Genomic DNA, 21,110 nt, shown 5'->3' on the forward strand with positions numbered 1-21,110 from the left:
TAATAAAATGTATATAACATACAAACATACGAAGGAGATAGGGCTCCCGTTTGTTTTGCAATATTTACATATTCAAATGAACCTAAAATTTACAATACAAATAACTTGAACGTCATGATGTACCGACATTTACGTACGGACATGGTGACGCTGTAACCCGTACTGTATGCGTCACATTAACAACAGGTCTTGAACGTATATTTATTTCAGACAAACATTCGGAACACCTCGCCCAATGGTCTTACCCGACTATTTCTAATGTTTAAATAAATTAGAAAACGGTAAACCTATTGATTAATAGTCTTAAGCTAATTTATAAAAACGTAGGCATAAATCTTAAAGAGAGTTGAACTAACCTACATAAAGCAGATTGGTATTTACTTTTTAAATACAGACATTTAATGTGCCACTGACATCGGGCTTATCGGAATATGTTTGAATATTAACCGGGTTTATCAAAGAAAAGATCGAGAGTTTTAATTCTACGTAAGCATACCACTTATTTGTTGTGAAATAACGGCGCCCCCTTTATATAACACGTCACATAAATATCATAGGAGCATGGAGAATTGAAAAAACACGCTGTTTGATTAGTTTCATAAAAAGCCAAGTCCTAAACATACATCAAAGTCGTCTTGTATTTCATATTTTATCACATTTATTACGATAACGCAAAATGAAATAAATTTCTTGAATTCTGATTATTTCATTTTTAATTATCCGATGAATATATACCATGAAGAACCGATGTGCGCACAAAATCAATGTATTTCTCTACCGTAAACGGTTAAGTACGCGTGTGCATAAAATTTATCATAGCGTTTTGTTCTTTATGGCATATTACTTTATTCAAATGTCCTTACTTCAACAAAAAACTAGACTGCAACTGCCATGACGTGAATACCCCCGCATACCACTTTGTCAGAATCAACTGTGGTCATTTAGAGCTCAAGGACAGCCTCCCAGCCAAATCTGAGAGTAGATAGCCAATGCATTCTACATGTTTTTAGTGGCAAAGATCAAAGTGACCTTTGATCTACTGACCTCAAAACTGAAACTGCCACTGCATGACTTGAATACCCCTCAATTCATGCTGCTTTGCCTGGGCTGTTTTATGATGAATATATGAGAACATAATTATATGCTTCAAATGTCAAAATCAGTACACAGTGGACAGGCATTCTTAAGCATTTGAGCAAACAAGCTTGTAGTAAAAACCCCTGTGACCTTGACCTTTGACACAGTCATCTAAAAAGCAATAGGGTCATCTAATAGTCATAACCAACCTCAATACTAAATATGAAGACTGTTGACCAAAGCATTCTTAAGCAATTGGGCAGACAAGCTTTTCGAACTAAAGGCCCGTGACCTTGACCTAGTGACTTCAAAATCAATAGGGGTCATTAAATTATCATGATCAACCTCCATGACAAATATGCAAACTATGGGTCAAAGGATTCTCAAGTTTTTGGGCCGATAAGCTTTTTTAAGTCAAAACTCTTCTGACCTTGATCTTTGACCTCAAAATCAATAGAGGTCATCTACTGATCATGACCAATCTCAATACAAAATATGAAGACTGTGGGTCAAAGGATTCTGAAGTTATTGGGCTGACAAGGTAAAACCGACGGACGCCTGACGGACGAGATTCCAGTATACCCCCTTACAACTTACTTGCAATGATTAAATGATACACCGCTGTGATAATTTTATTACATGTATATCGTTGTATATAATCTTATCAAAGCGATGCACATTTTTGTTAATATTGTGTGTAATGACCTGAATCTGGTTTTACCAACCTCTCACTGGTTTCTATTTGAAAGGCATTGGTTATGTCCAAATCAAATAATTAAAGATGGGCGGAACCAGACACCAATGACTAGAACACATTCGTTTCCTTATGTTTCATGAATTGTTATTTATCTAAATTTTAACAATTCCAACATTATACAAGGGCAACATTATACAAGGGAAAAGCTTTACAAAAATTAATATATTATTTTGTAAAATCATCAATAAACAATATAAATGAAAATAACATTCATGTTTTTAAACTTTCCAAAATATTAACTTGTCCAAGTAAATCCTTCTAACGTACACACTATCTCTTTAACAGCACAAATACGGTCCCCGTCAATGGGAATAAGTTTATGGAAATTTCCTGTATCTCTTTTCGCAGAATTATCACAGTTTTCAGTCTTTGAGTCAGAGCTTTCTTCATCTATTTGCTCTAGAAGTGTGCTTGTTTCACCAACATCTTTCTTAGTCTTAGCATTTTGATCACCAAGTTTACTGAGAACATTGAACGGGATTGTGACGTCATGGTTGTTAAACACCATTCCATAGTCAGCACTCTGTGTTCGATGCAGGAGTGATACGAGTCTCTGGCAATGCTGAGGTAGGATTGGACCAGCCACCTCGACTATATGTGCCTGAGTTATATTACCATCCCTGTCACTTTGTTTGACTGCAGTGTGCTTCACCTGAAACAATATTAGAATTAGAAAGATTGTAAAAAAGGCATTAAATAAAAATGATATTACACTAGTGTCATAACTATGCAACATGACGTCAATTTTCGTATTATAATAACAGCATAAATTTAAAAAGCGCAAATCACACTTTGCATCTTACACTATAGGCATGTAAATGAAAAACAAATTGTTTTTACTATAAAAATTGTTCTTATTTTGGATATGTGATAAAAAGAATACTTTATTAGTTCATTACTTAATTTATTGAACTCGTGTAAAGAAATATAATGCACCACAAAGGCTTGCATTATCAGCATACATGTAATATAATTTTAAGCAACCGTTTAACAAACTTAGAATTGAAACAACACTCGTTTAATATGCCCTATTTTGTCTTGTCCATTATTAACTTGCAGAAATTATTACATGGACTTGCCAAGGTACCATTTCGGGACCCTCATTATCAATTTTGTTAGTATCTACAGATGGAAATTAAAGTTAATAAGCCTACAGGGTAGAGACAAGTAAAACTGCACAGATGTGCAGGATGGCCAGGCTATCTTCTGGTGCAATTGCAAAAATCATCATTCATGATTACATATTTTTCCCTCCATCATTTCATTTTTTAAGATGAAAAAACAAATCATTACAACACAAATTAATGATTTTTCTTGCTTCTTTCCTTACAGAAACAGTGTTTTGACATGTTGTTCTGCACATCCAATTTTTACTTAATTAGTTTTTTAATAGATATGCAAATAATGAAGTGTATTCTTCAAAGTTTTTAAATAATAAAAAGGCATTTAATGGAGTAAGGGAGGCAACTTTTTAAGCAACCTGTTCTGAATATCCTCCCTTGCCAATGAAAGCCTGCTTATATTTATCAAGGCATTTGTAATTTTCATTGCTCCAAGCACAAATTAGGTATAGGAATAGGCAGACATAATAATATCCCAAGGGAAGAACGTTTGTGTACAACTTGTAAAGATAATATAGATTGTGAGTTCCATGCTTTCTTTATATGTAAAAAATACAAGCACATCCGTGATCATTATTTGTTCATTGGTATTTTGGCGGAAAAGAACTACATGACTTTAATGTATTAATAAGTACACTTGATACAATCACATTAAGGAAACTTATGTTTTATGTATATGTTTTAATGGATAATATAAACAATTAGTCTTTGTTCACATTTATAAACATTGTTAAGGTGACACAACCATATTACAAAATTGTTGTATGTATACTATGTATTTTACTTTAAACACAAATAAAGTTATTTGAATTGAAAAATTGAATATTGCCATAAATATAACATAAAGCAACCAACTCAACAAAATTATTTTCAAAGTCTGATGCAAATCATTAACCTTTACCCATAATGGTAGTGCAGACAAATATGGTTGTCAACACTGCTTGCTATTCAGTCAGTACTTACTGTATTTTGAAATTTTACATAAAATATTTATAAATGGTTTTGTCTTGATAGCTTGATCAAATAAAAGTACATGTATTCAAAGTCTCAAGTGGGATTTGAACCAATAGTGAGGAACAGTCAGTGACTTTAACCACTAAAAATGGTCTTATCTGATAAAATGTCTTCAAAAGGAACAAGTTTTTTATTGGTATAATAATAATATATCAAGGAAATAACATTTACTTGATACAACAATAATATATCAAGGAAATGACATTTACTTGATATTACAATAATATATCAAGGAAATAACATTCACTTGATATTACAATAATATATCAAGGAAATAACATTTTCTTGATAAAACAAAAACCTATCAAGGAAATAACATTTTCTTGATATAATAATAATATATCAAATTTCTTTGAACTATTTCATTGCAGGACATGTTGATGTCACTTTCTGAGCGGTATATTCATACAACTTTGATTTTTCCCAATTATAGTAGAAAGTAGCTTAGTAAGAATTGTCTCCCATTCTGGAATGTTCTTGAGTTTTAAGGAAAGTGTTTTCTTTGGATAGGCTGCAAAGAAATATGTCTCAAAACTGACTAAAAATTTGGTCGAAAAAGAAGAATACAAAGAAACCACATGTCAACACTGATTTTAATTAAGATATACCGGGTTTGAACCTTTCTGGTTCTTATATTTTGTTAATAAAATACCTTGTGAGACTTCAGTGTTGCTCCTTTGAAAGGTGCTGGGCTAAGTATTGTTGGGGGAAGTCCTGCTTGTGTTCCACTCATGGCCACACAAGTACGACAGTTGAGCAGAAAGTTAAAAAGCGCCTGTACGTCTGATCCTTCCACCATTACTAGTGACTCAGGCCTGTGATCAATCACTCGGAAACCTTCACGCTGGCTTTAACATATGTCAAGGAAAAGAAAACAACACATACACAATGTATATAATATTCTAGGTTATTGTACTTACTGGTAAGATAAAAAGTCAGTTTTCAACTTGTTCAATATCATATAACGGGAGAAAATTGGTAATCAATGTCAAAAGATATTCTATTAACACTCATACATAAGAGTAAGCACTTCAAACCTGTTACTTTTCACCTGCTGAATTTCTTTTATAGACTTGTCCCCCTTCAATGTTGGGAACTATTGTACATTTTGGGAATACCAAGATAAAAATTTGAAGATATTCAGCCAATATATAGAGAGCCAGGTCAAACTGTATTGATGTGTAGGCTATCCTGGCTCTATACCTATGGTAAAGGCTAATTATTGGCAAAGGCTAATCACTTTCGGTTCAACCGTTCTAGCAAGTAAATCGGTTAACTTTCCAAGGTATTTTTTTTTACCTAAACAGCAACTTCTTTATAGCTTGACCAAAAAAAAATAAATATATGTAATGCAATATCTTTCACGTTCATGTGCTCAAACATCAAACAGTCCGAGATTTTACAGGTTATTCAAGTTATATACTTCAATATACTACTAGTAATGGGAAGAAAATGACTTTATTTATGTTATATCTTGTCTTTGGATGTTTTTCCTTTCAATACACTTTGTTTTCAGAATATGTACTAAACTTATGATTATGGACAGTTCAAAGGTGAAAGTTGGAAAAGTCAATTAAAGAAATTCAGCTGATGAAAGGTAACATAGTAAAGGTCATGATGGCTGCTTGTCGGTTTTACAGGTGGATGAAGACCTAAAGTGCTGACCATGCATTTTGTCAATTGTGAGCAGGCACACAAGTAGAACCCACAACGTTCCAACAGCTAGATGGCTTACTTCCTCACATTAAAGAATTCATAGTCCCTGTTTGGTATCAAACACCCACTTGTGAGTGGCAACTGTTTACAATGTCTTCAACAGTGACCACTCAGCCACCGAGATTTAGGTAAAGGATACAGTTTAACCTTGTTTGGATCGAGGGAGGGAAACTGTTTTTTATCGAGTCCCATACTCTCAAGCCAGCCATGTGCAGCATCATCAGCATCTAGTATATCATCAGGGTCGTCATCAATGTCTTCATGACTGTAACATCAACAATAACAACAAGTAACAACAATAAAAGCATACATATATAAGCTATATAACATTATCTTTTGTAAGTATATAATCAGATTGGCAATTACGGAAGGGTAAAGGGGAGTTAAGTTACAAAATCCTCAGCAGCATTGTTGTTTTCTTCAAACAGGACATCCTTTTTTCTTGGGATTCATCATTGGATTCCATTTTCCAGCAAAGTTTCTTGTCAAATGGTTGAGAAATACAGCTGGTGCCTCTCTGTGTTTTATTTCAGGACCAATTTTAGAACCACCCTCTTTTGAATGTTTTGTTGGGTTTCCAATCAAATCAACACTGTAAATGTAATAATTAATGTATGGCAACTTTCCAGATATCAAGATGCAACTTTGCGCTTTATTTCAGGCACAAACCAATACACTGTGCTTCTGAAGGCTACCTGGATAACTTCCTCACATTAAAGAAGCCAAAGTCTCTGATGAGTTTTTAAACCCCCAGAGATGGGGATGCAGAAAAAAATTTATTTTTAAACCCCAGCCTGGAGACCAATGACTTTGTTTTTGCTTTAATTAAGACAAAAAAACCCTTAAGGTAGAGCCACCCCCCTTCCAAATTTAAAAAATTTTTTAATAAAAACATTCGTTTTTAAAAAGGTAAACGTGAGATTTACACTATTATCTATCTAGGTTTTTTATTTGAAACAATCAAAACAATAACTTACTTATCTGCATTTTCTTCAATTGTATCTAAAGACTTGGGTACAGTCTGTTTTCCATCGGGACTCTGTGACTTGTTCCCCACTGGAAGCTTGAATTCAATTCCTATATAGCAAAAAAAGAACAAACCAAACAACAACAAAACAAACAAGAATCAAAACAAAAACAAGAAATATCAGCTGGACTAATTCATTAAAATGAGATTTTTTGTTGTTTCTGAGATGTGCTGCTGTGGAGGTTATTCATTTCCTGAAAAATTCTTATTATTTGGTAAAACTGATAACTTTGTTTGTTGTCAAAAGGTTATTATTCTAAAGATGGCTGTTCTGCAGTGACTGCATCATTATTTTAACATGGTTGACAAAAAAACAAAAATAAAAAAAAAAACAACTACAACAAAAACTATATTTTAGAATTGATGTTAAATTCTATAAGAATCTTACACTGGCTGCCGGTACAGACCGGAATATCTAGCTCAATAGAAACTATTTATGGCAGTAACGACCCTCTGCCGAGTTTCCGCTGACAGTTACCCGAGAGCTAGATATTCCTGTCTGTGTGACGACACCCGGTGTTTGATTCTTTTCTTGCATGTTACAATTTAATGATATTATCAAAAGAAATTACGAAACTGATATTTTCATTTAGCACTTTTTTCTTATAGTAGCGTATGAATTGGCAACTTCATTCTTAACAACACACTGACGTCATCCTATACGCAATTCATTCATAAAAAGCATGTGGGAATGACAACATTAAAAACACGCTACTTGTCTTACATGGGTGTAAACAGTAGATAATCCTGTTTGTTATGCAAGAATAACAGAATATTTTCCACCCTGCCCCTTTATTGTGCTCCTGCCCTTATTTCTGATAAAAAAAATCACTATTCACACAAATTACCTTCATTTTCAAGCAGTTCTCTGAATCCCCTTGTTGTGGGTGTCACCATAGCTACAATACCAGACTGCGTCTCTGATCTATTGTAAAACAGCACTGTAAACTGATGGGTGCATAGGTAGAAATAAGGACACAGTCCAGATCTCAAATGATGGTAGGCAGACGTAAAACTTTGTTCCCTGTTTAAAGACAAACATGAACAGAAAATAAATTAAATAACATTTTTTTTTTCAAACTAAATCAATACACAAGTAATGGTACAGCACAATTGATAAACATGAAAGTATAATTATAATATCACAGATCGGAATTTCGAAACAAATCTTTAATAATACACAATCGAGACTTCTGTGACAGTCAATTGGAGAGAGAGAATAAGGTTATTAGACAAAGTATGCCTTATATCCTGAGTTTTGATATTAAACTTAACCTATTAAAGGAAGAACTCCAATGGGGTCCAAAGGCCTACAAACATGCAATTTGAATATCTTACATAAATTAGCTGGTGCACATTAAATAGAAAAATACACAAAAGAAAATTTAAGAAAATATAATCAGAAATAAATTAAAAATCATATTTTGTGCAATTCCTAGCTTGATTTGAGTGAAAAGCGTTCCCTTCTTTTTTGTCATATGGCCTCTTTGCAGCTTTACTGGTAGAAAGACCTCAGGTGCCCTTCCTTGCATTATTTTAGGCACAAACAGGCACCTGAGTAGAACCATGGATGTTATGTAAGCTAGCTGGATAGCTCTGTCACATATAGAATCTGACGATGCTTACGCAGCTCAAACCTACAGTGGTGAGAGGCAAACGGTTCTAAGTCAACAACCTTAACAACACTCGCCCATGGACGCCCCTTGGCATGTTCCAAGCTGCTTGAATATCAGGGTATATCTTTTGTGAATTTTGAGACTATGTGGTGAAATCTAAACACAAAGCAGACGCCACTGAGAGCAGAAGACAAATTTCCTGACTGGTTAAGAATCACAATTTTCAAACAAACATACCAGTCTGCCTGTAAGCTTTTTTGAACATCTTCCTGTAGGAGATATGAGGCTTGTAAACTGAAAATACATGTATATAAAATTAATCTATTGGTAACCAATCACTGGGGTGTTATCCTTCAAATATTTATTAATTTTTATTCAGATTTAACAGTGAATCAACAAAAATTGGCTAAATAAAATAGAGTAATGTACCCATATTTCGACACCTTACGATAAATTTTCGTTACAATTTAACATTTTTATGTTTATCCTTATTTCGACACCGCACTTTACAGTATCCGACATTTTCGCGCCCTTTTCAAACACTACTTCTTACGTAGCATCTAAGGTTTTCCATGTAATGATAGTATAAGCTTTGTCCGTTGAGGGTCCGGTATTTCGACATGGTGATCCTAAATTCGACACCCTAATTAAGGTTTAAGAAATACATTAAAAGTTCAAATAATATACTAATAAAATGAATTCCAACACTATTAATAACACTGTACGAGCCAAACATGATTATGACAGAATATTGTAATAAAAACACGATCAGTTCATCTCTTGAATTAGTAAAAATGTGCATGACTTGTGTAGATACATTTTTGTATGTCTTACACACATAATTTGATTATAGAGAAAAAGGTTAATTATTAATCTTTGAAGCGGGGATTTCCAATTACAGTCAGCAGTGCACATTATGTACCACGGACAGGCTTTATAGCGGAAACATTTCCTGTTTTTTAGATTAGTTCTTAGTTTAAATCATCAGTCTTCTCTGAAACATAATTGGTAGAGTTCATACTCACCATTGATTATATCTCTAATGGCCCAAAGTCAAAGCAAGTCTGTCACTTACTAAGGGAGCCGGTGTAGCGTGTAGCCTACCGGTTTTTTAGTTAACCAATACCGGCAAATGTTTCTTTTCTAGGTAAATAGTCTCCTAAAAGTACATGTATTTTTCTTCCATACATAATGATCTTAGACTTGTAATCTTTACTTTATAACAGATAAGCGGGTAACATGTACTGTAACAGTCAGCACGCACCTAGTTGGTGCATTTCCACTTATCAGTCAGGATGCCAAATATCATTGCTGTTTTTATCTTCTTTTATATTACATGTATTACACCACTTTGAACCATATATAGAAATAGTGTTGATCAACTTAGATGGCGAACATCTGCAATATTTCTTTTCATTAGCTTCACATGACATGTGTACACAATTAGCATAAATATGTAATTTAAACTGTAAAACACTAATATACCTATTGCTGAAGTTCATTTAAACCAAAAACATTGTATACCTACAGCATCACGAAACATTACCATTACATGTTACTAATGAAATGTATTTTTCTACATGAGAATTTATTTGCGGTATCTAATACCTCAAATTTCCTCAATAACAAACATTGTTAACGGAGTAACATTTATATACTATAATTAATACTTATTCGTCCACAGCCAAATACAATATACGTGCATGGATTGCCATATTTGGTCAGTTTGATTAAGTTAGTTCTAAATTGGATTGATTCAGTCACATGTGTCGAAATAACAAACATACTTTTCAATTTGGTTCCTAAGTTCGACACTCACGCCTTGGCTGGAAATAGAACTCTAGACAAGCTGTTGAAGGTCCAGTTTGAAGAACAACTTCAATAATTGTGTTTAAAATGTTAACAATAGCATAACTTGACAAAAAATAAATAGTAGTTTTACTGTTACATAGGTCGACCTCTTACATGTTTCCCTAAGAAGCGACTTTTTAATGTTCGAATTTTCGAGCCACACTTTTGTAGTAACCAATGTCAGCGAAATCAGTGCTTATGTGGTCTGAATTTTATTCATGACGTCATCAAATGAATGATGAACGTAAATATCGATCAAAATATCAGTTAAAACGCATAATTCTGGGATTTCATGATGTTTGTAAAACAAGAGGGCCATGATGGCCCAAAGTCGCTCACCTGTATATAGGCCCCTGGAGCGGGGCCAGTTTAAACCCCAGGGCTTTTATTTGAACAAACTTGGTTGTATATGTATGCATGTATATATATATATATATATATATATATATATATATTCACACATATCTTCACTTACGGGGCCTATTTATAAGACCGAGTTGAGTGGCATTATTTCATGCAGTCAGTTTTTATATATGCCACTATGTAGGCATATAATGACATTTCCAAACAACAGAACTAAGGGGTACTAAGTTATATATATCAACTATATATTTAATTTTACCATAGGTGAAAACATATTGACCAATAACATAAAACCCCATTAAAAATATATACATTTGTGGGACATATATCATTTACTACTAAAACCGGCCTACGGGCACTATGTTAGAAGGGTAGCCTACGCCCCCATACATCGTTTTAAACATGCCAGAGTTGCGAGGCCTTATGTATGCCCCACATTAAATATAAACCCCACAAGTATGGTCTCAAATAGACCGATGCCCCGTAAATGGAGGAATGTGACTGTATATATATATATATATATATATATATATATATATATATATATATATATATACATACATACGTATACATACATATATATATATATATATATATATATATATATATATATATATATATACATTTATATATATATATATATATATATTTATATATATATATATATATATATATATTATTAAATATATATGTGTATATATATAATATGTATATATCTAAAAAAAAAAAAAGTCAAGCTAATGAATGACCCCCGGGGCGGGCCAATTTTGACCCCAGGGCTTTTATTTGAACAAACTTGGTAGACACCCATAAGAACATGTTTCATGCTAAATATCTTAGCTCTAGCTCTTTGAGTTTCTTTAAAAGAAGATTTTTTTAAGTTTTTACTATATGCACATAGGGAAAATCAATGACCCCTGGGGGCAGGGCCAATTTTGACCCTAGGGCTTTTATTTGAACAAACTTTGTAGACACTCATTAGAAGATGTTTCATGCTAAATATCTTAGCTCTAGCTCTTTGGGTTCTTTAAAAGAAGATTTTTTTAAGTTTTAACTATATGCATATAGGGAAAATCAAAGACACCCTGGGGCGGGGCCAATTTTGACCCTAGGGCTTTTATTTGAACAAACTTGGTAGACACTCACTAGAAGATGTTTCATGCTTTATATCTAAACACTAGCTATCTGGGTTTTTTCAAAGAAGATTTTTAAGTTTTTGCTATACACAGTCATATAAGGAAAATCAATGACCCCGGGGCGGGGCCAATTTTGACCCCAGGGCTTTGATTTGAACAAACTTTGTAGACACTCACTAGAAGATGTTTCATGCTTAATAGCTAAACTCCAGCTATTTGGGTTTTTTTTAAAGAAGATTTTTTAAGTTTTTGCTATACACATATAAGGAAAATCAATGACCCCCGGGGCGGGAGCCAATTTTGACCCCAGGGCTTTTATTTGAACAAACTTGGTAGACACCCATTAGAACATGTTTCATGCTAAATATCTTAGCTCTAGCTCTTTGAGTTCTTTAAAAGAAGATTTTTTAAGTTTTTACTATATGCATATAGGGAAAATCAATGACCCCCTGGGGCGGGGCCAATTTTGACCCTAGGGCTTTGATTTGAACAAACTTGGTAGGCACTCATTAGAAGATGTTTCATGCCAAATATCTAAGCTCTAGCTCTTACGGTTTTTTAGAAGAAGATTTTTTAAGTTTTTCTTATTGGTTGCCATGGCAACCAGAGTTTTTAATGGAATTTAAATTTTTGAACAACTTTGAAAGGGGTCCACCTAAGGATCATTTCTGTAAAGTTTGGTTGCAATTGGCCATGTAGTTTAGGAGGAGATGTTGTTTGAAAAGTTTGACGCCATTTTTTGAAGGACGCACGACGGACGCAGAGTGATGACAAAAGCTCACCTTTGAGCACTTCGTGCTCAGGTGAGCTAAAAAGGTGTCGAATTAATGGGTATGTCGAATTAAGGTGCTATTGCTCTACCATGTTGGTCAAAAGTTAATTGGGGCAACTATCAATATCTCATACATATACATATATATGAAAAAAAACCCAGAACTTTTTACATTTTATGCATTATTTTGCATTTAATGTTTAAATATATATTTTTTTAAGAATGTTCTTGCATAAAAACATAAAGCATATTCTTGCATAAAACATATCGGATATTCTTGCATAAAATCTGCACATGCAGTTATACATTAATGGAGAAGAAAACATGATCACATGCTGTTGTTGCCGGCTCAGGCTTTTAATTCATCCTGAAGCTTCGACAAATGTTAATGCATGAAAAAGGTGCAGGTGCGTTAACCCTCTATCACATAATCCAAAATGAGAAAATTCTTAAAATTCATAGAGCTTTCATCGATAGAAAGGATATCAATAATATTGTTGATATTTTTCTGTCGATCAATAATCGATACACATATAAGAAAATCAATAATGTTGACTTAAAATTGAATGTCTAGAAATTATGACAAATTCAACCAAAACATATGCAGAAGAATATTTCATAGCAGTGATGACAAAATGGGCATTTATAAACATGGAAAGAACATTCTTTTTACTGAAATCTTTTAAACAGGCATGAAAAAGAATTACAGATAAGTAATTAATACTTAAAGTAAGTAATTATCAATAGATTGGTGTATCATCAATATTTGTTGTTTGATATCGATATACTGTTGATTTGCTTTGCACTGAATCAATGAAAGCTCTAAAAACTCATGGAATTAATGAATTATCCCAAACTAGAGGTATTTTTAAAAACTTGAGACACGCACCTAGATTTCCCATCATCCACAATTCTAGGAAAGAGTTTCATCCAGGGTATATTAGGATGTATCCAATACATACAACAGCTATGAAATTGTCTTTTATCATTAACAGATGAATCAACCTGAAAAATGAAAAACAACACATGACATTGGAGGTATTTGATGTGGTATCACCTAATTTTTACAATGTCAGGGTGTATAGACTCTTGAAATGACTCATTGACTCTTCAAATTTCCAAAAGGCCTGATTTGACCCATAGAATTTTAACTGGAGGGTCAAATTTTGATAAAATAAGGGGATTTGACCTTGTAATTGGCAAAGGTCAAAATCATTTTTAAATGACACTCAGGATGGCTAGCAGAACCCCTGACACTGACGTGTATTTTATGATAACAAAAAGAACCATTCAGGTCTAAAATGCTCTTGTAAGACTGACAGTTAACAGAACAGAAGACATAAAGTTACCAAGGGATAGTTAATTTTTTACCAGAGTCACAAGATGATGTTAAACAAAATTTTAGATTCTACTATGAAGGATGATGGACGTAAGGTGATCTTAAAGCCAAGGGTTCTGGACACAGTGTTTGTAGGTGAGCTAAAAATATCAATTAAGTCTGAATCAGCATATCTCTTTGAAAATATGCAGAACTATATATATATGCTATTCATCAAAAATATAAGCATTTATTCTAGTGCTCAATACTAAAAAACAAAATGATCCTTGTTATATATTTGTGACATCTAGAACTGCAGCCCACAGATCTACTATAGGATGCGACTGAAAACCTTACAAATCAATCATTAACAATGGCTTTTCAATAATCAGATTCCATAATGCTATATTTAATTAACTGGATTCATAATTGAGGCTAATATTAAGACTTACTGATATGTCCGTATTCCTTACAAAATGTTCGGTTCCAAATGCTTCGTCTGCTGATTTCAACTGAGTGCACCAATGTAAAGGTCGACTTGACACGACTCTTAGTTTGGTCTTCAAGGACCAATCCACAGGCAAGAATGGTGACACCTCATTCTCTTTGGTATTTTTGTCATCTGGTAATACATCTTGCTGAAGAAAAAAAAACATACAAAATTGAAATCCATAAAACTATCAAGGCATGGAAAATGAGAAAAAACATCTTTAAGTGAAAGGTAAGTTTATATCAAATGTGTAAATTCTTTAGAATCAAATACTGGTTTATAAGACATTACAAATGCATACATAAGAAATTTATTAACCAAACCTTTTTACAGTTATTATACTAATAGAACAACTTTATAAAGAAGTGAAGTGTAAGTCCAAAAGCTTAAAAGCAAAAATATTTGATTTTTTTGACATTGATCAATTTGTACACTAAAAATGAAAAAAAAGCCCACAAAAAATGAAGAAGAAATATTCGCGGATCAAATTTAATTGAAAATCAGTTTTTGTTTGATTTACAACATTTTTTATAATTCAAAACATTTAAATGTTTTTCAAGTTTGGGTTATTCATGTAATGAAAATAAATATTCTGAATAAACAGGGACATTTTGGGGAAATTTTGCACATATTTTTGCTTCATATGGTACACAAATCTGGAAAAAAACATTTTCAATTTTTTCATGTCAAAAAACCTCAGTGATTTCCCTTACAAACTGCAATAAATACAAGATAAGAAGATAAGAGGATCTTAATTTTGTTTTGATTTTGTTTTAATGCAACATCAAAATATATTTCACAGACTACACACTAATAATTATATTTATGTGAAGCAATACTTATTGGTCAAAATGAAACAACTTGTGTATCAGATCATGTTACAGTCATGTAAAACTACTTTTTTTTTTTTCATTTTATGCATTTTTCTTTATGACATCATCAATTTATGCACTTTCCTTCATGATTGACATCATCAATTTATGCACTTTCCTTCATGACATCATCAATTTATGCACTTTCCTTCATGACATCATCAATTAATGCACTTTCCTTTATGACATCATCAATTTATGCACTTTCCTTCATGACATCAAAGTAAGACTGCACAATAGATTGAACCTTTTACAGTAACACCTCTATAGAGCAACTCCTCTCAGCAACAACCATATCATAATATAATTTGTGTCCAATTGGGTGTTGCTCTGCAGAGGTTGTACTGTATTTGGATAATCTACTTTAAACAGGGTCTTTGGTTTTAACCGTTTATATACAGAATTTATTTTAGTTCGATTGTGTAGGAAGCAATAAGCTTATAGACACACTTTCAAATCCATTCCTGGAACCAACCAGTACTGAGCAATGAGTGTAAAGTTTCTTGCTCAAGAAAACAACGACTTGCCCCTGACAGGGATTGAACCCATAAGGCTAGTGATCATTAGATTACTAGTCCGTTGGTTAACCACCCGGCCATGTTGCCACAACAATGTTCAGGGTCTTTGATATAGAATGGTCTGGAAACGCGCTATGTAAACCCTTCTTGCTACAATTAAACATGTCTCGGCAGAACTAGGTACATGTATAGCTTGCTACTCCCAAATTAGGTAAGTGTTCAAGAAAATTGGTGCAACTTCAGACCATTCAATTTGCAGGGCATTTTTTCCTTCTATAACAGGGGTTGGTATAAGGCCCCTTCACAATTCAAAATTGCACTCTTTTTCACAAAATAGCAGATAAAAATTCACAATTTCAAAAGAGATTTCACAAAATATTGGGACTTTGTTTCGAAATACATTGTTTACCTTGCGGTAAAACTTGATTTACACGAATTGCAATAACACAGAAATAGTTTTAATCATTTAAATGGTATTTGCTCATGTTAACCTGGTTAATGTATGAATGGAAGCAGATTTTACACAGGTCAGAAATTATAATCAACCGTTTCCAGTTTCAAAATGTGGTGAAATGCCAAGTTATATGTCATTTCTTTTTCACAATTTTATGACATATATCGCCCTTTTTTCACAAAAAGAACAGGCCCAGGTCCCTTCACAATTTTGACAAAAAATGCCCTGATTTGAAAGACCCTGCTTTAAAGCATAGATCCACAAAGTTATCAAGACACAATGAAATATCTAACGAACCAAAAGGTTTATTGAAAACTTAAAGTACTGAAAAATTGAAGCCTGAATCATACAAGCAAGAAAAACTGAATGATTTTAATGTCTATTTGAACATCTTTTATTTTTCAGAGCTGGTTTGTCATTACCTTATTCACAGGTTTTGCTGTTTCATGTTTAGCAGTTGACTGTTTCTGAATCTTATTATATTGCTGCTCTTTCAGAATCTCTGCTGCACTTTGTACTCGCTGTTTATTACATTTGTTGTCCTCTAATTCCTGAAATAAATGTGAAATTGGTATTATCAACAAAACAAAAAATAAACAACTTTCTTAACTGGCCTGCTAGTCCTTATCAAAATTGATTGTTAAGCAGTATCATGTAGAATGAGTGTTGCGCATGCGCGGTGTAAGACTGTCTTCCGAAAAGCTCACGAGCAAAATTAATTGTTTTCATCATTCATTTAGTAATTTAGCTGAACTTTCTTGGTGTGTATGGTAAGAATATCCTAATCCTTCAACCTGAACCAAACCTGATTGCCTACTTCGTCCGAAAGACCACTCCTGACACTTTTTCAACGATCTACCGGTGACTTCCGGTGGCGGCGACGGATGAGAATGTAAACAAAACTGTAGAAATGGATTTCGCACACGGCACCTGTTATCTACTTACCTTATTAGCTATTGTTTCCTCATGCATCAACTTCTCCTCCCCAGATGTATACCAGCCCAGATCATTACGATCAACAAACTTTTTCAAATATATAAATTACCAAACAAAGGATGTGCAATACTTTATTGTAACCAGACACCTTAGCTCGCTGTCACTATATCCATGCATACGCAGAGGGAAAATGCATACCCTTCTCTACATATCCTTGCTGCTGATAGCTACTTCGTCAGATGTTGAGCTCAACCCAGGACCCCGTCAACCGAAGTACCCCTGCCAGATTTGCAATAAGGCTGTCACATGGAAACAAAAGGGCGTAGCCTGCGACGACTGTCAACAGTGGTACCATGCCCAGTGTATGCAAATGAACTCAATTATCTATGACACCTTATGCAACCACAGTAATATTTCATGGCACTGTGATAATTGTGGCATGCCGAATTTCTCTACAAGTTTATTTGAATCATTTATTACTGATACAACTAGTAACTCTTTCAATGCACTTGACTCATCAACCACTACATGCTCTTCAAGTCCTGGCCCCCCTATCTCCAGTTCTTCTCCTAAAACTTCACACAAGAAAAAATCAACCCCGTCATTTCGCAGTTTGAGAACACTGGTCATCAACTTCCAAAGCTGCAAGAACAAGAAAGCTGAAATCTGCAACCTCTTAGAGTCTGCTGACCCCAGTATCATCATGGGATCTGAAACTTGGATGAATCCTAACATTCACTCTTCTGAAATATTCCCACCAAACTATGACATTCTCAGAAAAGACAGGAAAGATGGGTACGGCGGTGTCCTTCTTGGTTTGAAAAACGACCTTATCTATGAAAAGCTGGACACAGGACCAAACACAGAGCAAGTGTTTGCTACAGTCAGTCTTGATAAAAACAAAACTCTCATCATTGGTTCCATCTACAGACCACCCAACAGAGATGAAACGTATACTGAATATCTATTTTCCACAATAGAAAACATAAAAAATTGTTACAAAAATGCAGTAATATGGATAGGTGGAGACCTAAACCTACCTCACATTAACTGGACCATAACACAGTAGAAGGTAACCAGAATTCCAACAGGATCAACAAAAAGATTCTGGAAGTTGTTGAATACTGCAATCTTCACCAGATGGTCACTCAGCCAACAAGAAAAGACAACATTCAGGATGTTTTCCTCACAAATCGTCCTACTCTTACAACACGCAGTACAACTCTGCAAGGACTAGGTGACCATGACATAGTCTTCATTGAATCCAGTGCATCGGCTAAAAGATCAAAACCAGTCAAAAGACTTATACATCTATGGAAAAATGCAGATATAGACCAACTGAAAAGCAAATGTCACCAATTTCAACAACACTTTAAAGAAACTTACACAACAATTAGCCATATCAACACTATGTGGGCAGACATAAAAGACAATCTCCTGAAAGTCCTTGACTCCTGTGTGCCATCCAAGATGAGCAGCTCTAGATTTAGCCAGCCATGGATAAACAAAGACATCAAACAGTTGAGTCGAAGGAAAAAGAGAGCATATGCCCATGCAAAATCAACCAAGTCTCATAAAAGCATAAAACGATATGAAGATCTCAAGAAAAAATCCAAACTGGCATGTCAAGAAGCCTACAATGAGTATGTCAACAATATTGTCAGTCCAGAGTCTGCCTCTAATCCCAAAAGGTTCTACAGTTTCATTAAAAGCAAGAAAACAGATAGTCAGGGAGTAGCACCACTGAAAGCAAAACGGGCATGACTCACTCCGACAGCGACACAAAGGCCAATATCCTGAATGAGCAGTTCTCTTCAGTTTTCAACAAGGATGAAGACATCTCAACTATTCCTGATATGGGACCAAGCCCACATGATCCGGTTGAACATATTACAATCACAGAGAGCGGAGTACAGAAGATCTTTGCAGGACTTAATCCACACAAGGCTACAGGTCCAGATCAACTCCCAGCAAGACTTCTAAAGGAAGCAGCTACAGAACTTACTCCTGTATTTACACTGTTCTTCCAGGCATCTGTGGACCAAGGAATCATCCCTGACGACTGGAAAACTGCCAACGTGGTACCAATTTTCAAGAAGGGCGACCGCAGTAAAGCAGAGAACTACAGACCTGTCTCTCTTACTTCCATAGCATGTAAGGCACTTGAGCACATCGTTACAAGCACCATTATGAAACACCTTGACACCTACAACATACTTACAGATGCCCAGCATGGATTTCGTAAACGCAGATCCTGTGAGACTCAACTTTTACTGACAGTCCAGGACCTTGCTTGCAATATGGACTCTGCTGGTCAGACTGATGTCATTTTACTAGATTTTTCCAAAGCTTTCGACAAGGTCCCACACCACCGATTACTTACAAAACTTCAATTCTATGGTATACGAAACGACCTACTAAAGTGGATAAACAGCTTCCTAGGGGATCGGAGCCAGAGAGTGTTACTAGACGGCAGCAAATCAGGTGAAGCACCTGTCCAGTCAGGTGTCCCACAAGGCAGTGTTCTAGGACCTCTCTTATTTCTCATCTTCATTAATGATCTACCCAACTATGTATCACCTGAATCGACCACTAGAATGTTTGCTGACGACTGTGCCCTTTACCGCTCTATCCACTCAGACCAAGATGCTATAGCCCTACAAAAGGACCTAGATGGACTACAAAGATGGGAAAGGGATTGGTTGATGGAATTCCACCCTCAAAAATGCCAGATACTCCACATAACAAACAAGAGAAAACCAATCAGACAACCATATAACATCCATGGACACATCTTAGAAGAAGTAGATACAGCAAAATATTTAGGCCTCAACTTCCAAAAGTCACTAAACTGGAACCATCACATTGATCTAACTACAAAGAAAGCCAACAATGCCACATCCTTTCTACAGAGAAACATCAATCAATGCCCAAGAAGGACCAAAGAGCTCTGCTATATGACCCTCGTGAGACCTCTGGTGGAATACTCCTCTATCATCTGGGACCCTTTCACTGAGGCAAATATCTGGAAACTGGAGATGGTGCAGCGCCGAGCAGCAAGAATGGTCTTCTCAGACTACAGAAGAACCAGCAGTGTGACATCGATGCTGCAACACCTACAGTGGCCTACCCTCCGAGAACGCAGAGCCCATGCCAAGGTGACCATGATGTACCGTATAGTAAATGGCCTAGTAGAAGTCCTACATCCAACCTCACCCCAGTCATCTCTGTTCGAGGACATGGACTTCACTACCTGGTACCATTTGCAAGGACCCAGTGCTACCAGCGATCCTTCTTCCCAGACACCATCCGCCTCTGGAACAGTCTTCCCCAGACAGTTGTAAGCTGTACAACCATAGACAGCTTCAAGAGGGAAGTACTCCCACTCACTCTCCGATAGACAGTCCGGTGTTTTTACCTTTTTACCAGCACTATACATAGTACTTTTTTTAAATCACTCTTGTACATAGACACTCTCACACCGCGCTGCGCTAGTACGAGTATACGCCGGAAGGTGTCTGTACTATATTGGAAGAAGAAGAAGAAGAAGAAGATGTTAATTCTACCACTGTTGCCTGAACTTTTAAAATCCTTGGAAAGGCAGGCCATATTTGAAAATATTCTTTATGAAACTGATAGATTACTATATATAATTTCCTACCCCATTTGCTGTATCAAGTAATGTGAACAACTGGCAATTCAAGGGATCTTGTCCCTGTTCTTTATTTTCTTTGAAGTCAACATGTTGTCTTTTTGAAGGAAATGGATGTGGGCTATCCTGGTGAAAAGGGTTCTTTCTTTTCACAGATTTTGAAGGTGATTTGTAGATAATACTGGTACGTTTGTCTGGGTCTGATGTGATGCGTTTCTGTGACACAGATTTCCGTCTTCTGTGAATTTTCATAACATCTGACGGTCTCTTCCATTCTGAAGGTTCCATATGTCAGTTTGAAATCTTACACTATTTGTCTTTCAACTAAGAACCGTCTGTTATCAACAACACTTTTACTTTTCTCAAATTATAATACGTTTTTTCCACTAATTTGTTAAATTTCGCGCTTTAGGTACACAG

General features: G+C 35.0%; 1 protein-coding gene across 1 annotated transcript; it reads right to left on the reverse strand.

Annotated features, from left to right (window-relative positions):
- Window positions 1-1,896: 1,896 nt before the first annotated feature.
- Window positions 1,897-21,062, reverse strand: LOC132747128 (protein downstream neighbor of Son-like). The gene is made up of 10 exons (XM_060736445.1): window positions 20,700-21,062; window positions 16,525-16,653; window positions 14,221-14,406; window positions 13,340-13,455; window positions 8,566-8,622; window positions 7,561-7,736; window positions 6,663-6,762; window positions 5,825-5,950; window positions 4,622-4,817; window positions 1,897-2,486 (listed from the first exon to the last, which is right to left on the reverse strand). The coding sequence occupies exons 1-10, from the start codon at window positions 20,976-20,978 to the stop codon at window positions 2,070-2,072; spliced, it is 1,782 nt and encodes a 593-aa protein (XP_060592428.1). The 5' UTR covers window positions 20,979-21,062; the 3' UTR covers window positions 1,897-2,069.
- Between the last annotated feature and the right edge of the window lie 48 nt (window positions 21,063-21,110).

This window comes from Ruditapes philippinarum, unplaced genomic scaffold, assembly GCF_026571515.1.
Source record: "Ruditapes philippinarum isolate M1 unplaced genomic scaffold, ASM2657151v2 ctg3183_1_1_1_1, whole genome shotgun sequence".
Lineage (NCBI taxonomy): Eukaryota > Metazoa > Mollusca > Bivalvia > Venerida > Veneridae > Ruditapes > Ruditapes philippinarum.

Excerpts from the sequence above, each read along its gene's own strand:
- LOC132747128 (XM_060736445.1), bottom strand. The coding sequence starts at position 20,978 with ATGGAACCTTCAGAATGGAAGAGACCGTCAGATGTTATGAAAATTCAC. Across the intron at positions 6,763-7,560 it reads AGAACTGCTTGAAAATGAAG|GAATTGAATTCAAGCTTCCA; the intron begins GTAATTTGTGTG and ends TTTGCTATATAG. Across the intron at positions 5,951-6,662 it reads ATTGAAGAAAATGCAGATAA|TCATGAAGACATTGATGACG; the intron begins GTAAGTTATTGT and ends TTGATGTTACAG.